The sequence below is a fragment of the Ipomoea nil genome, unplaced genomic scaffold (assembly GCF_001879475.1).
Source record: "Ipomoea nil cultivar Tokyo-kokei standard unplaced genomic scaffold, Asagao_1.1 scaffold0465, whole genome shotgun sequence".
NCBI lineage: Eukaryota > Viridiplantae > Streptophyta > Magnoliopsida > Solanales > Convolvulaceae > Ipomoea > Ipomoea nil.
The window spans coordinates 2317865-2336787 of NW_017616893.1; the positions used below are offsets into that span (position 1 = coordinate 2317865).

The following is an 18923-nucleotide window of genomic DNA, read 5'->3' on the forward strand; positions in this document are numbered from 1 at the left end:
AAAATAAAAGAATCAAAATCCGAGAAAACAGAATTGTCATTCAAAATGGATTAACTAAATGAAATTGCAAAGGCATGATTGAATAACTAGCAAACATAATAGCAAGGAATAAGACTAGGAACAGGAATCAATTAACTAAACATTAATTAAAAATGAAATTGAGTTTAACCAATAAGTAGAAAGAGCAATAACCAAGCTTAAATTTTAGGAATTGAAGAAGCGAAACAGTGTAGCCTCAAATCCCTCAATTTAGGAATTAATGAATTGACACAGAGAGCATTACGAATCGAAGAAAAGGAAAACAAAAACAATAAAACTAAAGCTAACCCGAATGTGTAGTACGGCAATCATTCCTAATCAACAAAATAAATCTTCTATGCAATTGAATAAATTAGGAAGAGCTAAGCAAAGCTACCAACAAATAAAGTATACTTAAAGTAAAAACAAAACAATGAAAGGGAAAACCACAAGAATGCTTGCCCAGGAGTGTGCTACAGCAAAGAGAATCAAAAACTGCCAAAATTGATAATTCTCCAATCACCGCCTGAAAGAGTTCGGAGCTACCGCCGCTGTTCACCGGACTGTCACCGCCGAAATCGTCGCCGGAAAATCAACCCAGCCGTACCGACTGGTTGCTCCGGGGTAGATTGATGATCCCTTCCTTGAATCGGCCTCCATTTATAATAACCATACCCAACGGCTTCCGTTCGAGTTCCCCGCGGTTCTGATTCGCAGATCAGACTTCTCGCGTAGAATCCTCTCGTACGTCGATTGCAATTGAGGCAAAAAGGGAAGAATATTTATTTGGTGGACTCCAAATGTTGGACTGATACAAATAACTAAAATAAACTAATAATAATAATAATAATAATAATAATAAACTTATTAAATTGAGGTTAGGAGATATCAGAAGGGTAGCTCAAGTGGTAAATGAGCTTTTTTTTGTGAGAGAGAATTTTAGGATAATCCGTAAATGAACTCTTTTTGTGGGGGAGAATTTTAAGATAACCCAGATTTAAAATTCTCACAAGTGACGATTCCCTTTGAGGTTAGGAGATTATTGAGCTGATAAATTTAATAACAAAAAAACAATCCAATATTAAACAATATTAATAAAGCATAATAATAAATAAAAATAGATATAGAATTAATTAACTTTTGCAATTTAACTACAAAAAGATTATTAAAAATAATAATAAAAATAATGTTTATTAGTAGGCCGACAAGCTCCTCCGTCGTGGGTTTCCTCTTTCGGTGATGGGTACTAGTGTGATGCGGTGGTGCGTGGTTCTAGAAGGCTTCGACGACGACGACGGGACGTGTTGTGACAGCTTGTGAGGTAGCGGCGGAGCTCGACGGCGCAGCGGCGGAGCTTGGTGAGCAGCGGTGTCCCTCCTTAGTGGGCATGTGGTGCCTGCTGTCTGGTGCCGCAAGTCGTGGAACGGGTGAGTTCGGCAGGTGCGACGTCTCCGTGAAGCAGGCCCGTATGCCTTCATCTCGAAGTAGGGCAGCAGCAACGGGCTATGTAGGCGGGCCATCTCCTCCTCTATTTTCTGAAAAGAAGGAGCAGCAGGTTTCCGATGAAGCAACAACGGAGGTGACCGGACGGCAGTGGCTGGTTGCTCCAAGGAATCCGGCCGCTATCGCCGAACACCAAGAACGGCCGCCGCCTCCGGAATTGGTCCGGAGTTAACTGATGATCCATGATGAAGATTTGGCCTCCCTTTTATATGCCCGGCCTCTATCATACTTCCATAATTCTGATGGAGAATAGCCGCAGAAATTCAGAACCAATGAATGCCATCGAACTCGGTCAAATCTTCCACCATTGAATCGGATCGCTTGAAGAACGCCATCCGGAAGTCTTATGCAAGATTGCGATCCACTTCTTTCTCGTCAATCAATAATAATAATAATAATAATAATAATAATAATAATAATCTTATTAAATTGAAGTTAAGGAAGTATTGTTCTAATAGAATTTAAATAATAGACAAATTTAATAAAAATAATTTTAAAATAGAATAATATTAACAAAGCTACTTATAACATTAATAAATAAAATAGATATGTTATAAGTAGCTTTGTTATTATTATTATTATTATTATTATTATTATTATTATTATTATTAAATTGGAGTTAAGGAATTATTGTTCTAATAGAATTTAAATAATAGACAAATTTAATAAAAATAATCCTAAAATAGAATAATATTAACAAAGCTACTTATAACATTAATAAATAAAATAGATATAAAATTAATCAATTATTGTAAATTAATTATAAAAAGATTATTAAATAATAATAATAATAATAATAATAATAATAATAATAATAATAATAATAATAATAATAATGTGGCTTGTAATCCATTGGTATTGGGTTGCTCCCTTAAGTGGGAAGTGTAAGGTTTGAACCTCAGTTGAGGCAATAATGTGTATATGTAGGGTATCCCCTTATCCTTATAATAAAAATATTCATAGCATTCAAAATTGAGTATAATATTAAAGATTACAAATAATGAACCTTGAAAATCACTTTCTTGCATTAAAAAAAGAAAAACAAATATAGGTTATGTTTTTTTTTTTTTTTCTGTAATTAATCTTCTTTTGATTAATTATTGCAAGACTCAATATTTTAATTGTACTTTTGCATTATTGGGAATCATTTAAGTCATACGGTATTAATATTTTTTGTTTGTATTTCAATAACGGTACAATTGTACAGTAATTTATAAATATTGTACTATCATTTTTTTATCGGACAAAATTCTTCTTACATCATTAAAGTTCCATACATGTATGTATGTGCGTGTGTGTGTGTGTGTGTGTATATATATATATATATATATATATATATATATATATATATATATATATATACACATATACATAATCGTGATCAAATGTGAATTAGGTTTCTCGTGATAAGTATGGACTAATTTGATCTATACATCTAGGATGCTCAATAACTAAAAAAAATGACGGGTCAATTTTATAAATATTAGTATAAGAGAATCAACTTCCATGCATCTATTTCGTTAATGTAACAAAATTAATTAGACCAAATATATTCTATTTGCAAACTGGTAGTAGTAACACAATTTTACATGAGACAATACCAACAAAAAACAAGCTGACAAGCAATTAAGACAAAGACAATGACAAACATATCCAAAAGTACGTGAATTAAATAAACTTAGAGTAATTCTAACCAAAAGTAGTATTTACTACCTAATATCATACCAACTACCATAAGTATTTAGATAAATTTTTTTAGAAAAATGCAAATTAATCATTAATTTTAATGTCAACTATAATGAACTACTACTATATAAACTTGCATTGATATACTTTGAATTACTTATATATAAATATAAACATTGGACATTAAATCATTCGCGCAATGCATGTGTAAATCTAATTATACACTTAATAATACATATACATATCAATATAGTTCGAACATAGAACCCAATTTCATACAATACCTTTTAAACAATGATTGATTTCATTTGTAATCTCTTGATTAAATAATATTATATTCTTTTATTATTAATTATTAATTTAATCACTTTTGATCATTCAGTTTATTCAAATTAACTAAATTTTGCCAAGGACCTTGTTGTCCAATGGCACTAAGTTGCATTCTTATATGAGAGGTTTGAACCTAAGACCTTTCTTATTGAAATCCGGTAAACTAAATGAAATTAACAAAAAAAATAATATTTAAAGAAAAAATTAACGGATAATCATATTCATTAAGGATAAATTAGGAAATCTAAAGGAAAAATTAAAATCTGATCAATTTGAGGCATTCATTTGATCAAAAATTTTGACCGCCCGTTTTTTCTACCCATTATAGGTCTGACTCTCTCGGACTCTTATTAGTGTATATATATATATATATATATATATATATATATATATATATATATAATTTTTGGTGTATCGACAAATTCATCACTTTTGACAAGAAAAAGAGATAAGAATTGAAAAGGAAATATAATAGGATATTATATAATGATGTGTCCACAAAATGAGAAGAATAGGGGGGAAGGATTGGAAATGCCCGGAAAGAGTTTTAAAATTAATATAGTATTAATTTTGAAATATATTTAATAGTCAATATATAATTTATATTTTTTCATTTATAATAAAATTTTGGGTTAGTTTGGATTTTGGATCAGATATAAATAAAATTTTAATACTTAATATTTAAATTGAATTTACATTTAAATATATCATAATTAAAAATATTTGAATTGATACCTATTCGGATTCACCCAAAATTTTAAATGTAGTTCTAATTTAAGTGTTAATTCAGGTAATCTAAATTACGCCACCCCTAAAAAAAAAAAAAAATAATTACGCCACCCCTAATTTCTCCCGTATTTATCACTTTCATAAATAAAGCCACAGGCAAGGGCAACGGGTAACCCGAGTAAAATATGACCGTTGCAACTCTCTTGTATATATGCCCACCACGAGCCACATGGGCGATTTCAGAACCGTTGCAATTGAAATCCGAAAACCAATTTCTTCTAAATCAATTCTCGAAGAGCCGGAAATTCAAAGAAGGATAAGAATACTCTCGAATCAATTCTCAAGGAGCCGGAAATTCAAAGAAGAATCAAAGCCGGAGATTCACTCGATTGGTACGTTTCGATGCAATATTGTTTTTGTCATTCTTTTTTAAAGATGAGGGTTTTCTTTTTTCTCCATTTTCTCTGTTCTCGGATTTTGACTTTTGTTTATGCTTCAAGAAAGAATTACAGATTGTGCATTAGATTTTTTTTTTTTTTTTGAGTGCTCTTTTTGTCGGTATGGTGTTTATTTATCTCGGCTTTACAAATTTGCTCTATCGAGATTGAATGTAGTAATTGAATATTGAAGAAGAAGAAAATCAGAGAAATCAAATAGTCTTGTTGTGATCTCAAGAAGCACACCATTCTGTTATTTGTTCAAAATTTTATTTCTAGACTAGTATTTTAAAGTTGTATGGATGTTCTTTGCTTCATATTTTGACATAGCTATATGCCAGTGTTGGTGTGATAGTGTCACCTTTTTTTAAGAACCTGATGAATCTTGTAACTTAGTGAGAGGAGGAAAGCCTGTTGGGTGAGATTAAACTAGAGAAAAACTACTCTTTCAAATGGTAGAGAACTAGAAACCTTATGTTCAATTTGCATTTTGCACATGGGGATATTTAATTCTGTGAATATTGTTGTTTGCTAAGATGTTTTGCATTAGTTTACTTGTTGGGCTGTGTTAATGTGGATATTATAAATTAGAACACTGGTGTAATAAGCTTGGTGAATTCCTAGTTTATCTATATAGTCATAGATGTGCCTGACCTCTTAAGGGTCATCTATTTTGCCAAGCACTTTGTGTTCAGATGGCATGTAGTGACCTCTCCCATGTGGGAGGTTATGAGATCAAGCCTCAGTAGAGGCGTTGTTGACTCCTTGTGCGTCATTAGGTTGAGAAAGTATGTTTGAACAGATACTACAATGTAATAGAGTCAGTAGCATTGCGGTAATCTACATGGTTATGATTCTCTTGAACACAGTAGTAGTAGCAAGCTCGCACGATTTCGTCAACAACTTTATCTTGTTGTGTCCAAGCTGCATCATATATTTTATTTTTGTTGTGTTAATTGTGTACTGATTGGTTGAGGAAATAAAATGGATTGCAGGATTTTTTCGTTTGCTTTCTGGAAACAGAACAGCCCATGGCAACCCCCGCTAGTCAACTGATACAGGATCAGAATATTAGCTTTGGCTGTGATGGTATCTAAAGCTTCAAATTTATAGAAATTTCTGGTCCCATACATACATTCCTATAATTTACCTAAATTTTCTGGTTCCCACAGGAACTGCCTTTGGGATGAACACTAATAATGTCTCCAAGGCGCAAACCAAAGGAAGGCTTGGCACCAGAAGAGCGCTCAATGATATATCAAACTCTACAAAACCTACTGCTCTTCAGGCATCCAAGAAAACCAACTCTTCAAAAATTCCAATTGGGGCTGATGATCTGAATACAAAGTTCGGCACTGGGGGCAAATTGAGTACTACCTCCCGGGCCAAGAAGCAAGTCGGTGGTAGGACAGCACTCGGAGACCTGACGAACTCGAGCAAGCTATCTGTGCATCAGCAGGTACCTAAAAAGGGTTATCGAGAAAAAATTAGTGTCGACCCTGTGGAGGAGGGATATCTGCACAATCATCAGGAGTGCATCAAAGAACAAAGGAAGGTTATGGGCATGGATTGTTTTCATAAGGAAGTTGGACTTTCAAATGGTAAAGAACTAGATAATTTCATTTATTACGTTTTATTATTGCTATAAAAAAAAAAAAGCTGATATGTTTCTAATTGTTTCCACGACAGTTTCATCAATGCCATTGTTACTTACTCCGCGTGCTTATCCTCCACCCTCACTGCAACCAAAGAAGGTCAGTTTACGTTTTTTTGTTCAATTTCCATTTTAATTTTCTTCACCATTGATCTCTCTTTCATCATTTGTAAGCATTTTTACACTGTTCTTTGACACAGTTGCGGACTCCATTGAAGCTCATAGAAATTGAAGAGGTGGCAATGTCACCAATGTCGCTAATGTCGTCCACTCCACGTGTGTGCAAGTTACCAATGTCGCCAATATCATCACCGTGTATGATCGACTGGATCGGGGAGGACGTCAATTTCACCATCAAATCCAACTACTGCTGAACTTTTGGGTGGTTATCTCTGAATTCTGATTGGTAGGGTAGTATGTTGGTGCTAAGAAAAGCACATCTTATTACATTTTGCATTTGCTTACTTTGTCACTTTCTCAATGTTATTATGCTGCAGTCCATTTATCTTCAAAACTCCTTATTTTAGATTGGTGCATCCGCTACTCTATGAGCTTTTGTTAGAAAGGGTGTCTGTTAGATACCAAGTTTTCTCATTGTGAAGCAAAAGAGAGACCATATGAGCTTTTGTTACAAAGAGTGTCTGATAGATACCAAGTTTTCTCCTTGTGAAGCAAAAGAGAGACCATATGCGTATATGGTATGAGTTAAACTAGTTAATTTAAAGCTTTAATACTAACTATCTCCAAATTATGCGATAAAAAATAATAAAATTGCAATATCTAATTGTGCAATTGTAGCAATGAAAATTTCATTTCAACTTTACACTAAAATTAACTAAGCTATCTTAATTATAATAAAGCGGTATGGTCGGGTGAAAAGAGAAGGAAAAATAAATGGGTTGCATTTAATTTCGTCCAAGCATTGGTTCTGCCAATGCTATTAAATTATCGTCCAAAATTAATTTAAAAAATGGTAGTATTGAGATATTTTACGCCACTGCTTATGTGAAAGGGAAGAGTATTAATTGCCGCAACACGTTTGTTTAATCTAGGGCTGCTGTTTAAAAATTCGAATCGATCGTATCGATTCGAGAATCGAAACACCGTTTAATATTCTAGGAATTAATGTACGTAAAGAACTCTTACACCATCTACCAAGTAATGCCTATATAATATAGAGCTAATTAGCGAAAACAAACAATAGCAAATACAGAAATTCCTTTGATTCCTTTGAAGTTCAGAATTCTCTTCCGGATTGGGTTTGTACTTTCTTGCTCGTGATTTGTCAACCTTCAAAAACAAGAGGTGGAAATGAAAGGTTTCTCTAATAGTCCTCTTCTATGAGGAAGAGGTACATGTCATTCCCTACATTATTCTGCATAAATATTGTTTTTAATGGTCAGTATATACAAAAATTAATAATGTAGGATATGTAAACTGCTTATCAATATGGCACTATTATACATGCTCCTTCTTTGGTTTAACTTTTAGAGAAATAATAAGGCCATCAGAGATCATGGCATTGGTTGGGATGTCTATGGTATTCAGAATTGCAGCAAGGAAAGAGCAGTTCGTGAACCTTCATAATGCATTCCCTGTATAGAGAATATAGAATGACCAGAACTTGGTGGCTCAACATTGTCCATAACTCCTAAATGCCCAGGACAAGCGCTTGACTTCTGAAGTGCAGCCAAATGAGGGAGATGATGACTTTGATGAGGTAAAATTTTAGCAACCAACATTTTTGTGTGATAAAATCATGGTTTTAATGAAAAATCAATATGTAGTTACATGGGTGGTTTTCAATTTAGGGTTTTCTAAGTGTGAAGCTGACAGTCTAATAACTACTCCTAAATTGATCAAATCTTTAGGGGTTACTGATAGACATGCGAAGAGGTTCTTGCGTAGGAGTTACATGGGTGGTTTTCAATTTAGGGTTTTCTAAGTGTGAAGCTGACAGTCTAATAACTACTCCTAAATTGACCAAATCTTTAGGGGTTACTGATAGACATGTGAAGAGGTTCTTGCGTAGGAGTCCAAGAAAGTGAAAGAGACTGGATCGAAAATAGGAAAACTATATTAGTATGGACTGTGTGATGAAAAAGGATTTTGGCACCTCTTCTCGTATTTAAACTCTAGAAACTTTGTATGTTATATTAGCACTTCGATCATGAGCTTTTAGTGGCATGATTAACTTGTTGGAGATAATGAACCACAATCGATTTAATATCCCTTAAAATAATATTTATATATATACACACGAAATATATATAAAATATTATTGGATATATATATCCGAAATATATATATATATACACACAAATATATATATAAAACGGATCCAAAGGTTATATATACGTATATATCTACGAGAAAGATATAACAATATATATCAACCAAAAGGAACTTATAATCCTTAGATTATAACTCCAAATCAACAAGAAAGAACGGATTTTTGCTTAGAGCATAATCCTAAAACAAGAAAGAAGGAGAAGAAGAAGGAAATGTACGAGTTAGGCAAGGTGCCTGTCTTTCCTTAAAACCTTATTTGCCACCTCCCCAAAGTGCTAGGAGCGTTGTGGCCTAGGTTTCCCAGGATAAAACGTACAACGGTTCGACGTTTGAGCACCCAAACGAACGAACCCGGCGAACAAGAGCACGGGCAAAACACAGCTTCAAGAATAGAGTAGGAGCAGAATTTATGAGAAGAAAAAGTGCTTAGCTTTGTGTGTTTTGTACTCTCGTGTTCTTCCCTCACTAGTTGTCTCTCACTATGCAGGTGAAAAGCCTCTACTCCCACTACACTCTTATATAGGAGGTTGGTACTTAATAGCATTATTATGACACATTAACCAACATAAATTCAATTTAAAAATTGAATTATAACGTTTGAAACGGTCGTACTTATTATCGAAATAATATCAACGGTCACGAACTTAATATCCGATTAATTCGTACCGACCATAACGTCCCGTTTCAAATATCTGAGTGACCGAGAAGTCCGTACAAACCCGAAAGGTTAACGAATTGGGACCGAAAACCACACCCGAGTGGTCCGCAAGCACCGAAACGGTGCAGCACGAATCAATGCATATAGCATTGACTCGTGCTCAGCACGAAAGTAGCTCACACGAAAGGAGCTCAAAAGGAGCCCGAAAGGATAGCTCATATTCAATTCACTAATTACACTTTCAATGCTTAATTATATGTAGCAACTTTCGTCCATGCATTAAAAGATTTATTTTAAACCTTTCAATGCTATCATTGCTAAATTACATTTTCATGCAACTTTCGTCCATGCAAAAGTCATTGCATAACTTTCGTCCCAATTCCAAAGCTAAATCATATTAAGCTTATTCCTTGTACATTTCGGGTACAACAAATCACAATAATTACTAATTTAATTAGCAACTATCTTAAGATTTTGACTTCTCTCAAAATAAGTTCACTTTGAGAATCAATTTCTCATTCACCTATTACCCATTTTGAGCGTACATTCTATCAAATTCTTCGTCTCACTACGAAGAACCCGAATCCACCTTGACCCGACCCAAATCGGAAGTGGATCCCACATATATTTGTACCACAAAATAATCACTCAAAATATCATTTTAATGCTATTTTTCCAACATAACTTTGGGTATTCCTTAAAAAACAAGACCAAAACATTGAAGAAATCAAGCTGGACATATTTAAGGATTTCTTATATATTAACTTTTGTATTTTTTTTTCTGGATCAACCGCAGTTCTTTATTTAAGATGAAGCTTAGGGACCTATCGGCTTAATAGGTTCTTTTAAGGATGTGGAAGAGATTGTTACTACAGTTGTCACCCGTTGTCTTTTAGATGTGTTTTCCTCATCTAAGAAGTCTTCTAAGAAAGTGAATAATCTGCTTTTTACTGTTCATTCTCTATTTTTTTTCCTATTTATTGATATCTGTCAATCACCCTAGCCTCAGTCAATTGTTAGCAGCTTCAAATGTTAAAAGGTTTGCTAAATTGTCTAATAATTGGAGTTTTTTCAAAGTATTAACTATTATCTTTTAAATTGATTTTTTACAAGTTCAAGGTCTGGAAAGCTAATTCTCATTATGGAAATTAAACATAGGTTATGAAGGTACAGAGCATCTTTGCATAAAGATGCTATGCAGAGATGGTCTGGAAAGCTAATTCTCATTATGGAAAACTATATCTTTGCATAGCATCTTTAGAATCTGTAATTCAATTTAATTTCCAATACACTGTAATTTCTAAGTTGTATGTAAGTTTTAACTACTTCAATTTTAGCATCTTTAGAATATGTAATTCTATTCTATTTTTTGGCGAATATAAACAAGCAAGCAAAGAACATGCAAACAAATGCAAAAAACCAGCAATCAAACATATAGCTCAATTAGAAACATCAATTTGGACATAAAAAATAAAATAATTATCCAAAATTACAACTAACATACATTAGACGTCAAAAACAAATATCTCACATATATACTATATTTAAAAAAAAGTCAGAATTAAAAAAAAAAAAAAAAAAAAAAAAGAATACGAACCTTCCAATAAATATTTTACGGGCCATTGCCATACTATTGCATTTCCACCCGTCCAGATTAGAGAATGTCCAGAGTTGTGATTCCTGTAATAAATAAAGTTAATTATAATAATTTGACATCCAATCAAACACATGGAAATCTAATGACTTACAAACTACCAATGTACTCACCTCTAATCTTACAATTTGCATTATTCATTAATTTTGCAATTTAGAAACAGTGTTATCCAATTCCATCTTTATTACCTGTTAAATAAATTAGATTACAAAATATAAATACAGAATGGAATTAGTCATCCGATTAGAAAATCTGCAGAAATTAGAAATTAGAAATCAAGAAATTTAAAATCGATTCAATATTTATCCTAAATTCTTATCGGAAATCACTAAATAAAAAATCCTAAACCACACTACCCTTTTCGTAGATCTTCCACACTTCACTCCGTATGCGTTCTGAGGAGAACGAAGCAGCAGTCCAAACACCCAGATCTGTACTTAGATCTGACATGCATGTCTTCCAACTTACAGATACATACACTTTATGAATCGTAGATGTGTGTATCGCGAAATTGAAGTCAAAATGAAGAAAATCTACCAAACAGTGAAGCTAGGTTCAAACAGCTAGGATCACGCAATTTCGAAATTTAAAAAAAAAAAGGAAATGAACAACGATCGGTATTCAAAATCGGGTAAATAAATTACATATCTGTGCGGGATATAGCTTCAAATCGGACATCTCCGACCCATAAATGTGTCGGAGAAGTCAACTGTGAAGGAAGTAGAAATGCTATCACGAAGATATGCATACAAAGATGAATCAATGCCTGGATTTTTTTTTTTTTTTTTTTTTTTTTGGTGAGATTGCATTGTTCAAACAAAGATCCCCAAAATGTGAGAAGTGAAGAAAACCTAGCTAAGAGATGAGAGCAGAGAGGTAGTTGTGACTTGTGAGTGTAGTGGAGATGTCAGTGTGTCTTAGTGAGTATATAGAGGTGGGCCGGGTCAACTGCGTGGACTCTCAATTTGGATTGAAATATGGGCCATCATATTTGATAATGTTGGACTCATTAATTGCTCCAAAAAATCGAGCCCAATATAGTTATATCCAATAATTATTGATGGTCCACACAAGTATAAAATAGTTGTGTGGACCATATTTTGTATACTGTAAAATAATGTACATTCAGTATAAAAATAATGTATATTGTATTCAGAAGATGTACATTATTTTTTGTACCGAGTGTATATTATATTGTATAATGTACATACAGTACAAAAATAATGTACATTTAGTATATTAAAAATGTACTTTTTTGTTATGGTTCACATAACATTTTGTGGACCATGGTCCACACAATAATTTGCCTTTTATATATCTATTATCTATATGTATGTCCATACATATCTATATATGGTATTAAAATTATGAGTGTATATTGAAGAACAAAGAGCTAATATCGCCTCCACTGAAGTTCAATCTCACAACCTCCCTTATAAGGGAGCAACTTAGTGTCATTAGACTACTAGGTATATATTTATTATGCTTTTTATGCTTTATATATTTATTGAGTATGTTTTAGTTTATAGTATATCCCCAATAAATTAGTTATTTCATAATATAACAAACATAACTTAAATACTTATAAAATTTTTTACCGTGCATCGCACGGGTAAGTTACTAGTTGAATAATATGATATCACTAAAATTTATCCGCGTCGAAAGCTTGTCTTACCTGATAAAAAGTGCAATCAAGGAGGGGTAATTGGTCCGCCTACAAGATAAGTAGGGGAGCGCCCAATATTTCTCATCTTTTTTTTTTTCTTTTTTTTTTTTCTCTGACGATAGCTTATTATTTTTCAAGGCAACAAGGGAGACTAAGAAGGTAAAGGAATGCATTAATTCTTACGAGAACGTATCTGGTCAATTGGACAATTATTCTAAATCTTGCATCATGTTTAGTTGTAATACTAAAGAGGCTGATCAGCATTCAGCAGGCCATCACAACTATTCTTGGAGTTCATTTGGCACCTGATATTGCCAAATATATGGGTTCCCCATAGGAGTTGGAATGAATAAAAATGAGGCATTTTCTTTCATAAGTCCCTGAATTAGGCAAAAGGAGGGGGGTTGGGGCAAAAAATTGTTGTCTAGAGTAGGTAAAGAAATTATGCTAAAAAGCGTGGCACAAGCACTACCCACATTCACTATGAGCCTATACCATCTCCCTTTAATTTTCTGTGAGAGACTTGAGAAGATTATGTATAAATACTGGTGGGGAAGTAAAAGTCCACAGGTGGTGGAGGAATGCGCTGGTTGAGTTGGGACAGACTAAGCTCACCCAAATACAATGGGGGGCTCAGATTTAAGAAGCTTCATATGTTTAACATTGCTATATTGGCCCAACAAGGTTGGAGATTTATGAGCAACGAAAGATCGGGTGTGGCGCGATTGATGAAAGCCATGTATTTTTCGAATGGCTCCTTCTTTAGTTTTTAAAGCGCAACTTGGCTCAAATCCCAACTTCTGCTGGAGGTCTATCCTGTCTGCACAACATGTACTATCCCATGGGTGTGTTCGTAGAATCAGCAACGGTAAAAGTATGAATGTATTGTCCGACCCTTGACTCACTGACACTCTTAATCTGTACATCCTTACTACAGCTCCACAATCTGGTAGAGGAACCACAATTAACTCCCTTATTGAACCAAATAATGGAATATAATTTACGGAGTATATTTTATTCCTTATCTATTTCATTCCATATGGAATAACATTCATATTCCTTCAAAATTAATTACATGAACCAAACTTAATCTCTTAAAATTATATTGTGAATTTTTGGTCCATTATGTGCATTGTGGATGGAGAGAGTATTTTGATTCAACTATATTTTCATTTGACAATATACACTCAATATACACATTGTAGTTTTATTAAAACATAACTAAAGTATAATTCTAATTCAATTATGATTTTATTGGACAATATACACTCAAATATGCGAAACATATTGTTCAATTTCATTTTATATACACAATAATTTCATTATAGCACAATTAAGGTATCATTTTGATTTAACTACAGTTTCATTTAACAATATACACTCAATATGCGAGACTTGTTATTCAGTTTCGTTTTATACACACTACAGTTTTACACACTAAAGTATCATTTTAATTCAACTACATTTTCATTTGACAATGTATATTCAATATATGAGACATATTATTTAATTTCATTGTTTATGTTTCTTTTTACGTAAAAGATGACTGCATTTCTTTACCACGGTCTACCGTATAACAATTGGTTTTGGGCTAAATGGGCTGAATGTCACAACCCGACAACAATTAAACCCTAAACCCTAAATTATATACTCTGTTTCATGCCTCTCCTGAATATATAATAGAATAAGTGAATAACACACTTACACAGTAGCTCAGCAGCTATGGTTGCCAGAGGTATACATCAATCCGAATGGTAAATTAGGTTGGGTTTAACTTGTTTGCATATCTTATTTGGTTGTCCGTTTTTGCAGGTCGTGGAGGGGGCGGCGGCGGATTTAGGGGTGGCAGATGAGATGGAGGGAGAGGTGGAAGAGGAGGTAGAGGAGGGCCCGGCGGAGGAAGAGGTGGTGGGAGTGCCATGAAGCGTGGTGGAGGAAGAGGCGGCGGAAGAGGTGGAGGGAGGGGACGTGGAGGAATGAAGGGTGGTAGTAAGGTTGTCGTGGAGCCTCATAGGCATGAGGGAGTGTTCATTGCTAAGGGTAAAGAGGATGCTCTTGTAACTAAGAATATGGTCCCTGGTGAATCTGTATACAACGAGAAGAGAATTGCTGTTCAGGTAGAACACTTTTTTTTTTTTTCTTAAAATACTGATCTTTATTTATTTATTTATTTTTTTCGCAATAGATGTTCTTCTATTGTTCCTGGCCTTTCTAAGTTGTATCAATGTTGTTTCTTTAATCTTTAGACGATATATCTGAAACGAATGGGATATTGGATTATTGAGCTTTTATTTTGGAGTGCAAGGAGCTTTTACAGAATTTCTATTTCTCTAATGGTTTAAGTTTTCCATATGCTATGTTATTCTTATACTGATATGTATATGTGATGTCCTTACTATTTATCTGCTTTAATGATTGTCTTGGGTACAACCAAAGTGTGCAATGTTTTACTGATTTTTGTATGAAACTTGCTTGATTTATTAAGCAATGATATAACTTTCTTTTCTTGAAAACCAGTGAAGATTTTCTGTTGTAGTCTTTCAATTGAAACTTATATATTGTATATTGAAATTAAGTTATAAATCTTATAATAGGATTTCTTTTAACTTCTCTGCCACCTGCTGTGTTTGAGTTAGATTAGTCACTCTTCCGTATTCAAATCTTTTTTCATTATCTAGGCTTTTGTTTCTTGTCTTTTTGTTCACATTTGGTATGGGTTATTTCAATTTGCAATAGTTTTGACCAATTTTAAAACATGCTCTTTTAACATAGAATGAAGATGGAACCAAGGTTGAGTACAGAGTTTGGAATCCTTTCCGTTCCAAGTTGGCGGCTGCTATTCTTGGAGGTGTTGATGAAATTTGGATTGTAAGTTCTTTTCATAGTGCTATTTTAGTTTTCTTAAATTTTAAACTTTGTTAATGATGTATGAATCTTTTGACAAATTAATCATAATTTGTTACCAGAAACCAGGTGCACGTGTCCTCTATCTTGGAGCTGCTTCAGGAACAACAGTCTCTCATGTTTCTGACATTGTTGGTCCTGTAAGTTTTAATGTGCAAAGTCATGTGATAGTTCTTTATTCAATATTGTGTTGGACCATGTACTGATTGCATCATTTCTTTCTACAAATTTTGGTTGTAGACTGGGGTTGTATATGCTGTGGAGTTTTCTCACAGAAGTGGTAGAGATTTGGTTAATATGGCAAAAAAGCGTACTAATGTTATACCCATCATTGAAGATGCCAGACATCCTGCAAAATACAGGATGTTGGTTGGTATGGTTGACGTGATATTTTCCGATGTTGCTCAACCTGATCAGGTTTTTCATGACTCTCAACCCTGAAATAGGATTCTATCATCATTTTTGGGCTTTCAGTGCCTGCTTACTTTCTTCACATATTGGCATTCATTTATGTGCATGTAATCATTCTATACGTTTCACTTGGATAAGCAAATGATGAGTTACTTGGATTCCCCTTCAAGACATCATGTGTGATGCAAAAACCGAGTTACTGATGCATCGATTTAAAAAAAAAAAAAAACTATTTATTGATTCCTTATGAAGGATTTTGCTTTTAATTTTTCCTTTTGTTTGATGATCCTTGTTCTTATTTTGTTAGTACATTCGAGCTAGATTCAACTCTCTTATGTTGATTTATAACTGCATGCATATGTATCTTATTTTGCCTTTTGAGATTCTTCTTCTTTAGTACTAGTCGTTTTTTGTACCTACAATTTCTATTTTCAGTTTTACATGTTTTGATCCTAATTTGCCATTCTACTGGGTAGAAATTTGATAAAGGTTTCTTGACTTGGATAAGCAAATGATGAGTTACTCGGATTCCCCTTCAAGACATCATGGGTGATGCAAAAACCGAGTTACTGATGCATTGAGTTAAAAAAAAAAAAACTATTGATTTATTCCTTTCGAATGATTTTGTTTTTGATTTTTACTTTTGTTTGATGATCCTTGTTCTCATTTTGTTAGTACATAAGTACATTCGAGCTAGATTCAACCCTCTTATGTTGATTTATAACTGCATGCATATGTATCTTATTTTGCCTTTTGAGATTCTTCTTCTTTAGTACTAGTCATTTTTTTTACCTACAATTTATATTTTCAGTTTTACATGGTTTGGTCCTAATTTGCCATTATACTAGGTAGAAATTTGATAGAGGTTTCTTGACTTGGATAAGCAAATGATGAGTTACTCGGATTCCCCTTCAAGACATCATGGGTGATGCAAAAACCGAGTTACTGATGCATCAATTTAAAAAAATTGATTGATTCCTTTTTGAAGGATTTTGTTTTTGATTTTTCCTTTTGTTTGATGATCCTTGTTCTTATTTTGTTAGTAAATTCGAGCTAGATTCACCTCTCTTATGTTGATTTATAACTGCATGCATATGTATCTTATTTTGCCTTTTGAGATTCTTCTTCTTTAGTATTAGTCTTTATTTTTATTTTTACCTACAATTTCTATTTTCAGTTTTACATAGTTTGACCCTAATTTGCCATTCCACTGGGTAGAAATTTGATAAAGGTTTCTTCACTTGTCATTGTGCTAGACTGTACTGAATTTTGAACTACTTATTGTTTTAAGTTGTGTAATAAAGGAACATTACTTTTTACATTTGTATATTTATTTTATTTAGCTGAGTATTATTATTTTCCCCTCTTAAAATTCATATAATCTGGTAGAAGAGCTCCAATTGGAGGTTTTTCATGTTGTGTTATGTTATGTATAGGCAAGGATTTTAGCACTGAATGCCTCCTACTTTTTGAAAACAGAAGGTCATTTTGTCATATCCATCAAGGTTTGTTTCTCTAGCGAATCATCATCTTATATTGTTCCAAATTGAGCAAATGACCCATACTTTGGGGTTATAGACGCGTCTATGCCGCAGTTGCATTGAATTTATTTAGCGTATGATTCTATGGCTTGTTTTATTAGGCAAACTGCATTGATTCAACTGTGCCGGCTGAAGCAGTATTTGCACAAGAGGTCAAGAAGCTGCAAACAAGAGCAATTCAAGCCGAGTGAACAGGTCACTCTTGAACCATTTGAGCGAGACCATGCTTGTGTTGTTGGGGGTTATAGGATGCCCAAGAAGCAAAAACCTGATGCCTAGTATATTAGCTGCTGTTTTAAATCTAACGCTTGTTGAGGGGCTTCTCTTTTCTTCTTCCCTACTTCCTTACATTAGCCAGAAATATGTATATATCTACTATAATATAAAAGGCTTACTGAGGGTTAGGAACCCCAAAATGTATCCATTTGTGTAATGATGGATAGTGTTTTTCCTATTAGATTGGTATGTGGGATGGAATATTTTGTTGTAGAAAGTGGTTTTCCTGATAGTGGTATGTGGGGAAGATTTTGTTTTCAATTCCTTTTTAACCATCAAGACTTCAATGGGGTATATCTTTTTACCACCCCTAATGTGTGCATATTGTATCATGATTTGTTATGATAATGCATATTAGCATTTGTGATGAATTGTTATAATTGGTGTTGTATGTGCTTATTGTTAACTCACCACTTGATTCTTGGTTTGTAATCCCATTTACGAGATTGGGAAGTGTTGCATTTATTATTATTTTTTTTTGGGTGAAAAAGAGGCTAAGCCTTGAGATTATTTGATTTTAAGTGGTTGCACCCTTGCAAAACTCTTGAGAAGATTGATAAAACCCTTCGAGTGCTCGTTCGGAATATTACAGTTCACCGAAAAACAACTACACTAATTTTTTCCGTAGTTTGTCGGTTGTCGTCATACACCTCCACTAATTGCATGTACCTTCACTAATTGCATGTTGCCTCTTGCTCGTTGTTGCCACTTCCATGTCTATTTATGGGTGAAGGAACTAGGAAGAATAATAAATTGACTACCTTAGAGAATAAAATAGATTGAGGACTACCTTTTGAAAGAAAGAAAGTAGTACTCGTCCTCTGTGTAAGCGTGGATAAGTTGATAGTACTCTGCGTGTTGAGACTACCTTCTTCTCTCTCCTCTAGTCCTCTGTTTAAGCGTGGATAAATTGAGGAAGGGAAGAAGGTAATTGTACACTCTAGTATTGAAAGATACTTTGTTAAATGGGTTGGAATGGGAATGAGACTTGACTGGATAGTCATAACTGAACATAGATACTATAGTGCTGTATCAAAAAAATTACTCACAATTTTTATACAACTATACAAGTTGTGTTAACCTATGTCCTTAAATGAAACAAATAATAGGTATATGAGGAAATTAGTAATTTCAAAAAGTATAGGGCCAGTTTAGAATTTAGAA

The 18923-nt window shown here is 33.6% G+C and overlaps 2 protein-coding genes and 1 long non-coding RNA gene across 4 annotated transcripts; 2 read left to right on the plus strand and 1 right to left on the minus strand.

The window, feature by feature from the left end:
• The first annotated feature begins 4472 nt into the window (after positions 1-4472).
• Positions 4473-6938, plus strand: LOC109173125. 2 transcript variants are annotated; one of them, XM_019322387.1, is made up of 5 exons: positions 4473-4658; positions 5692-5792; positions 5876-6304; positions 6393-6457; positions 6558-6938. In XM_019322387.1, exons 2-5 carry the CDS (start codon positions 5735-5737, stop codon positions 6729-6731), a joined length of 726 nt encoding a protein of 241 aa, XP_019177932.1. In that variant the 5' UTR covers positions 4473-4658; positions 5692-5734; the 3' UTR covers positions 6732-6938. The 2 variants fall into 2 exon arrangements, with proteins under 2 accessions (XP_019177932.1, XP_019177931.1); XM_019322386.1 differs by having other exon boundaries at positions 4474-4658; positions 5699-5792.
• Positions 6939-7565: 627 nt separating this feature from the next.
• On the minus strand, positions 7566-11835 carry LOC109173127. Its single transcript, XR_002052849.1, has 4 exons — positions 11318-11835; positions 11075-11149; positions 10905-10987; positions 7566-7732 (listed from the first exon to the last, which is right to left on the minus strand). It is a non-coding gene; the product is annotated as an uncharacterized LOC109173127 (long non-coding RNA).
• A 2473-nt stretch (positions 11836-14308) lies between these two features.
• On the plus strand, positions 14309-17991 carry LOC109173126 (mediator of RNA polymerase II transcription subunit 36a). The gene is made up of 7 exons (XM_019322388.1): positions 14309-14362; positions 14440-14744; positions 15400-15495; positions 15594-15671; positions 15772-15948; positions 17379-17447; positions 17585-17991. Exons 2-7 carry the CDS (start codon positions 14547-14549, stop codon positions 17672-17674), a joined length of 708 nt encoding a protein of 235 aa, XP_019177933.1. The 5' UTR covers positions 14309-14362; positions 14440-14546; the 3' UTR covers positions 17675-17991.
• The last annotated feature ends 932 nt before the right edge of the window (positions 17992-18923 follow it).

Coding starts and splice junctions, on each gene's coding strand:
- LOC109173125 (XM_019322387.1), top strand. CDS start 5,735: ATGGCAACCCCCGCTAGTCAACTGATACAGGATCAGAATATTAGCTTT. Junction 6,305..6,392: donor GGAAGTTGGACTTTCAAATG/GTAAAGAACTAG, acceptor TTTCCACGACAG/TTTCATCAATGCCATTGTTA. Junction 6,458..6,557: donor CCTCACTGCAACCAAAGAAG/GTCAGTTTACGT, acceptor TCTTTGACACAG/TTGCGGACTCCATTGAAGCT.
- LOC109173126 (XM_019322388.1), top strand. CDS start 14,547: ATGAAGCGTGGTGGAGGAAGAGGCGGCGGAAGAGGTGGAGGGAGGGGA. Junction 15,496..15,593: donor GTGTTGATGAAATTTGGATT/GTAAGTTCTTTT, acceptor ATTTGTTACCAG/AAACCAGGTGCACGTGTCCT. Junction 17,448..17,584: donor ATTTTGTCATATCCATCAAG/GTTTGTTTCTCT, acceptor TTGTTTTATTAG/GCAAACTGCATTGATTCAAC.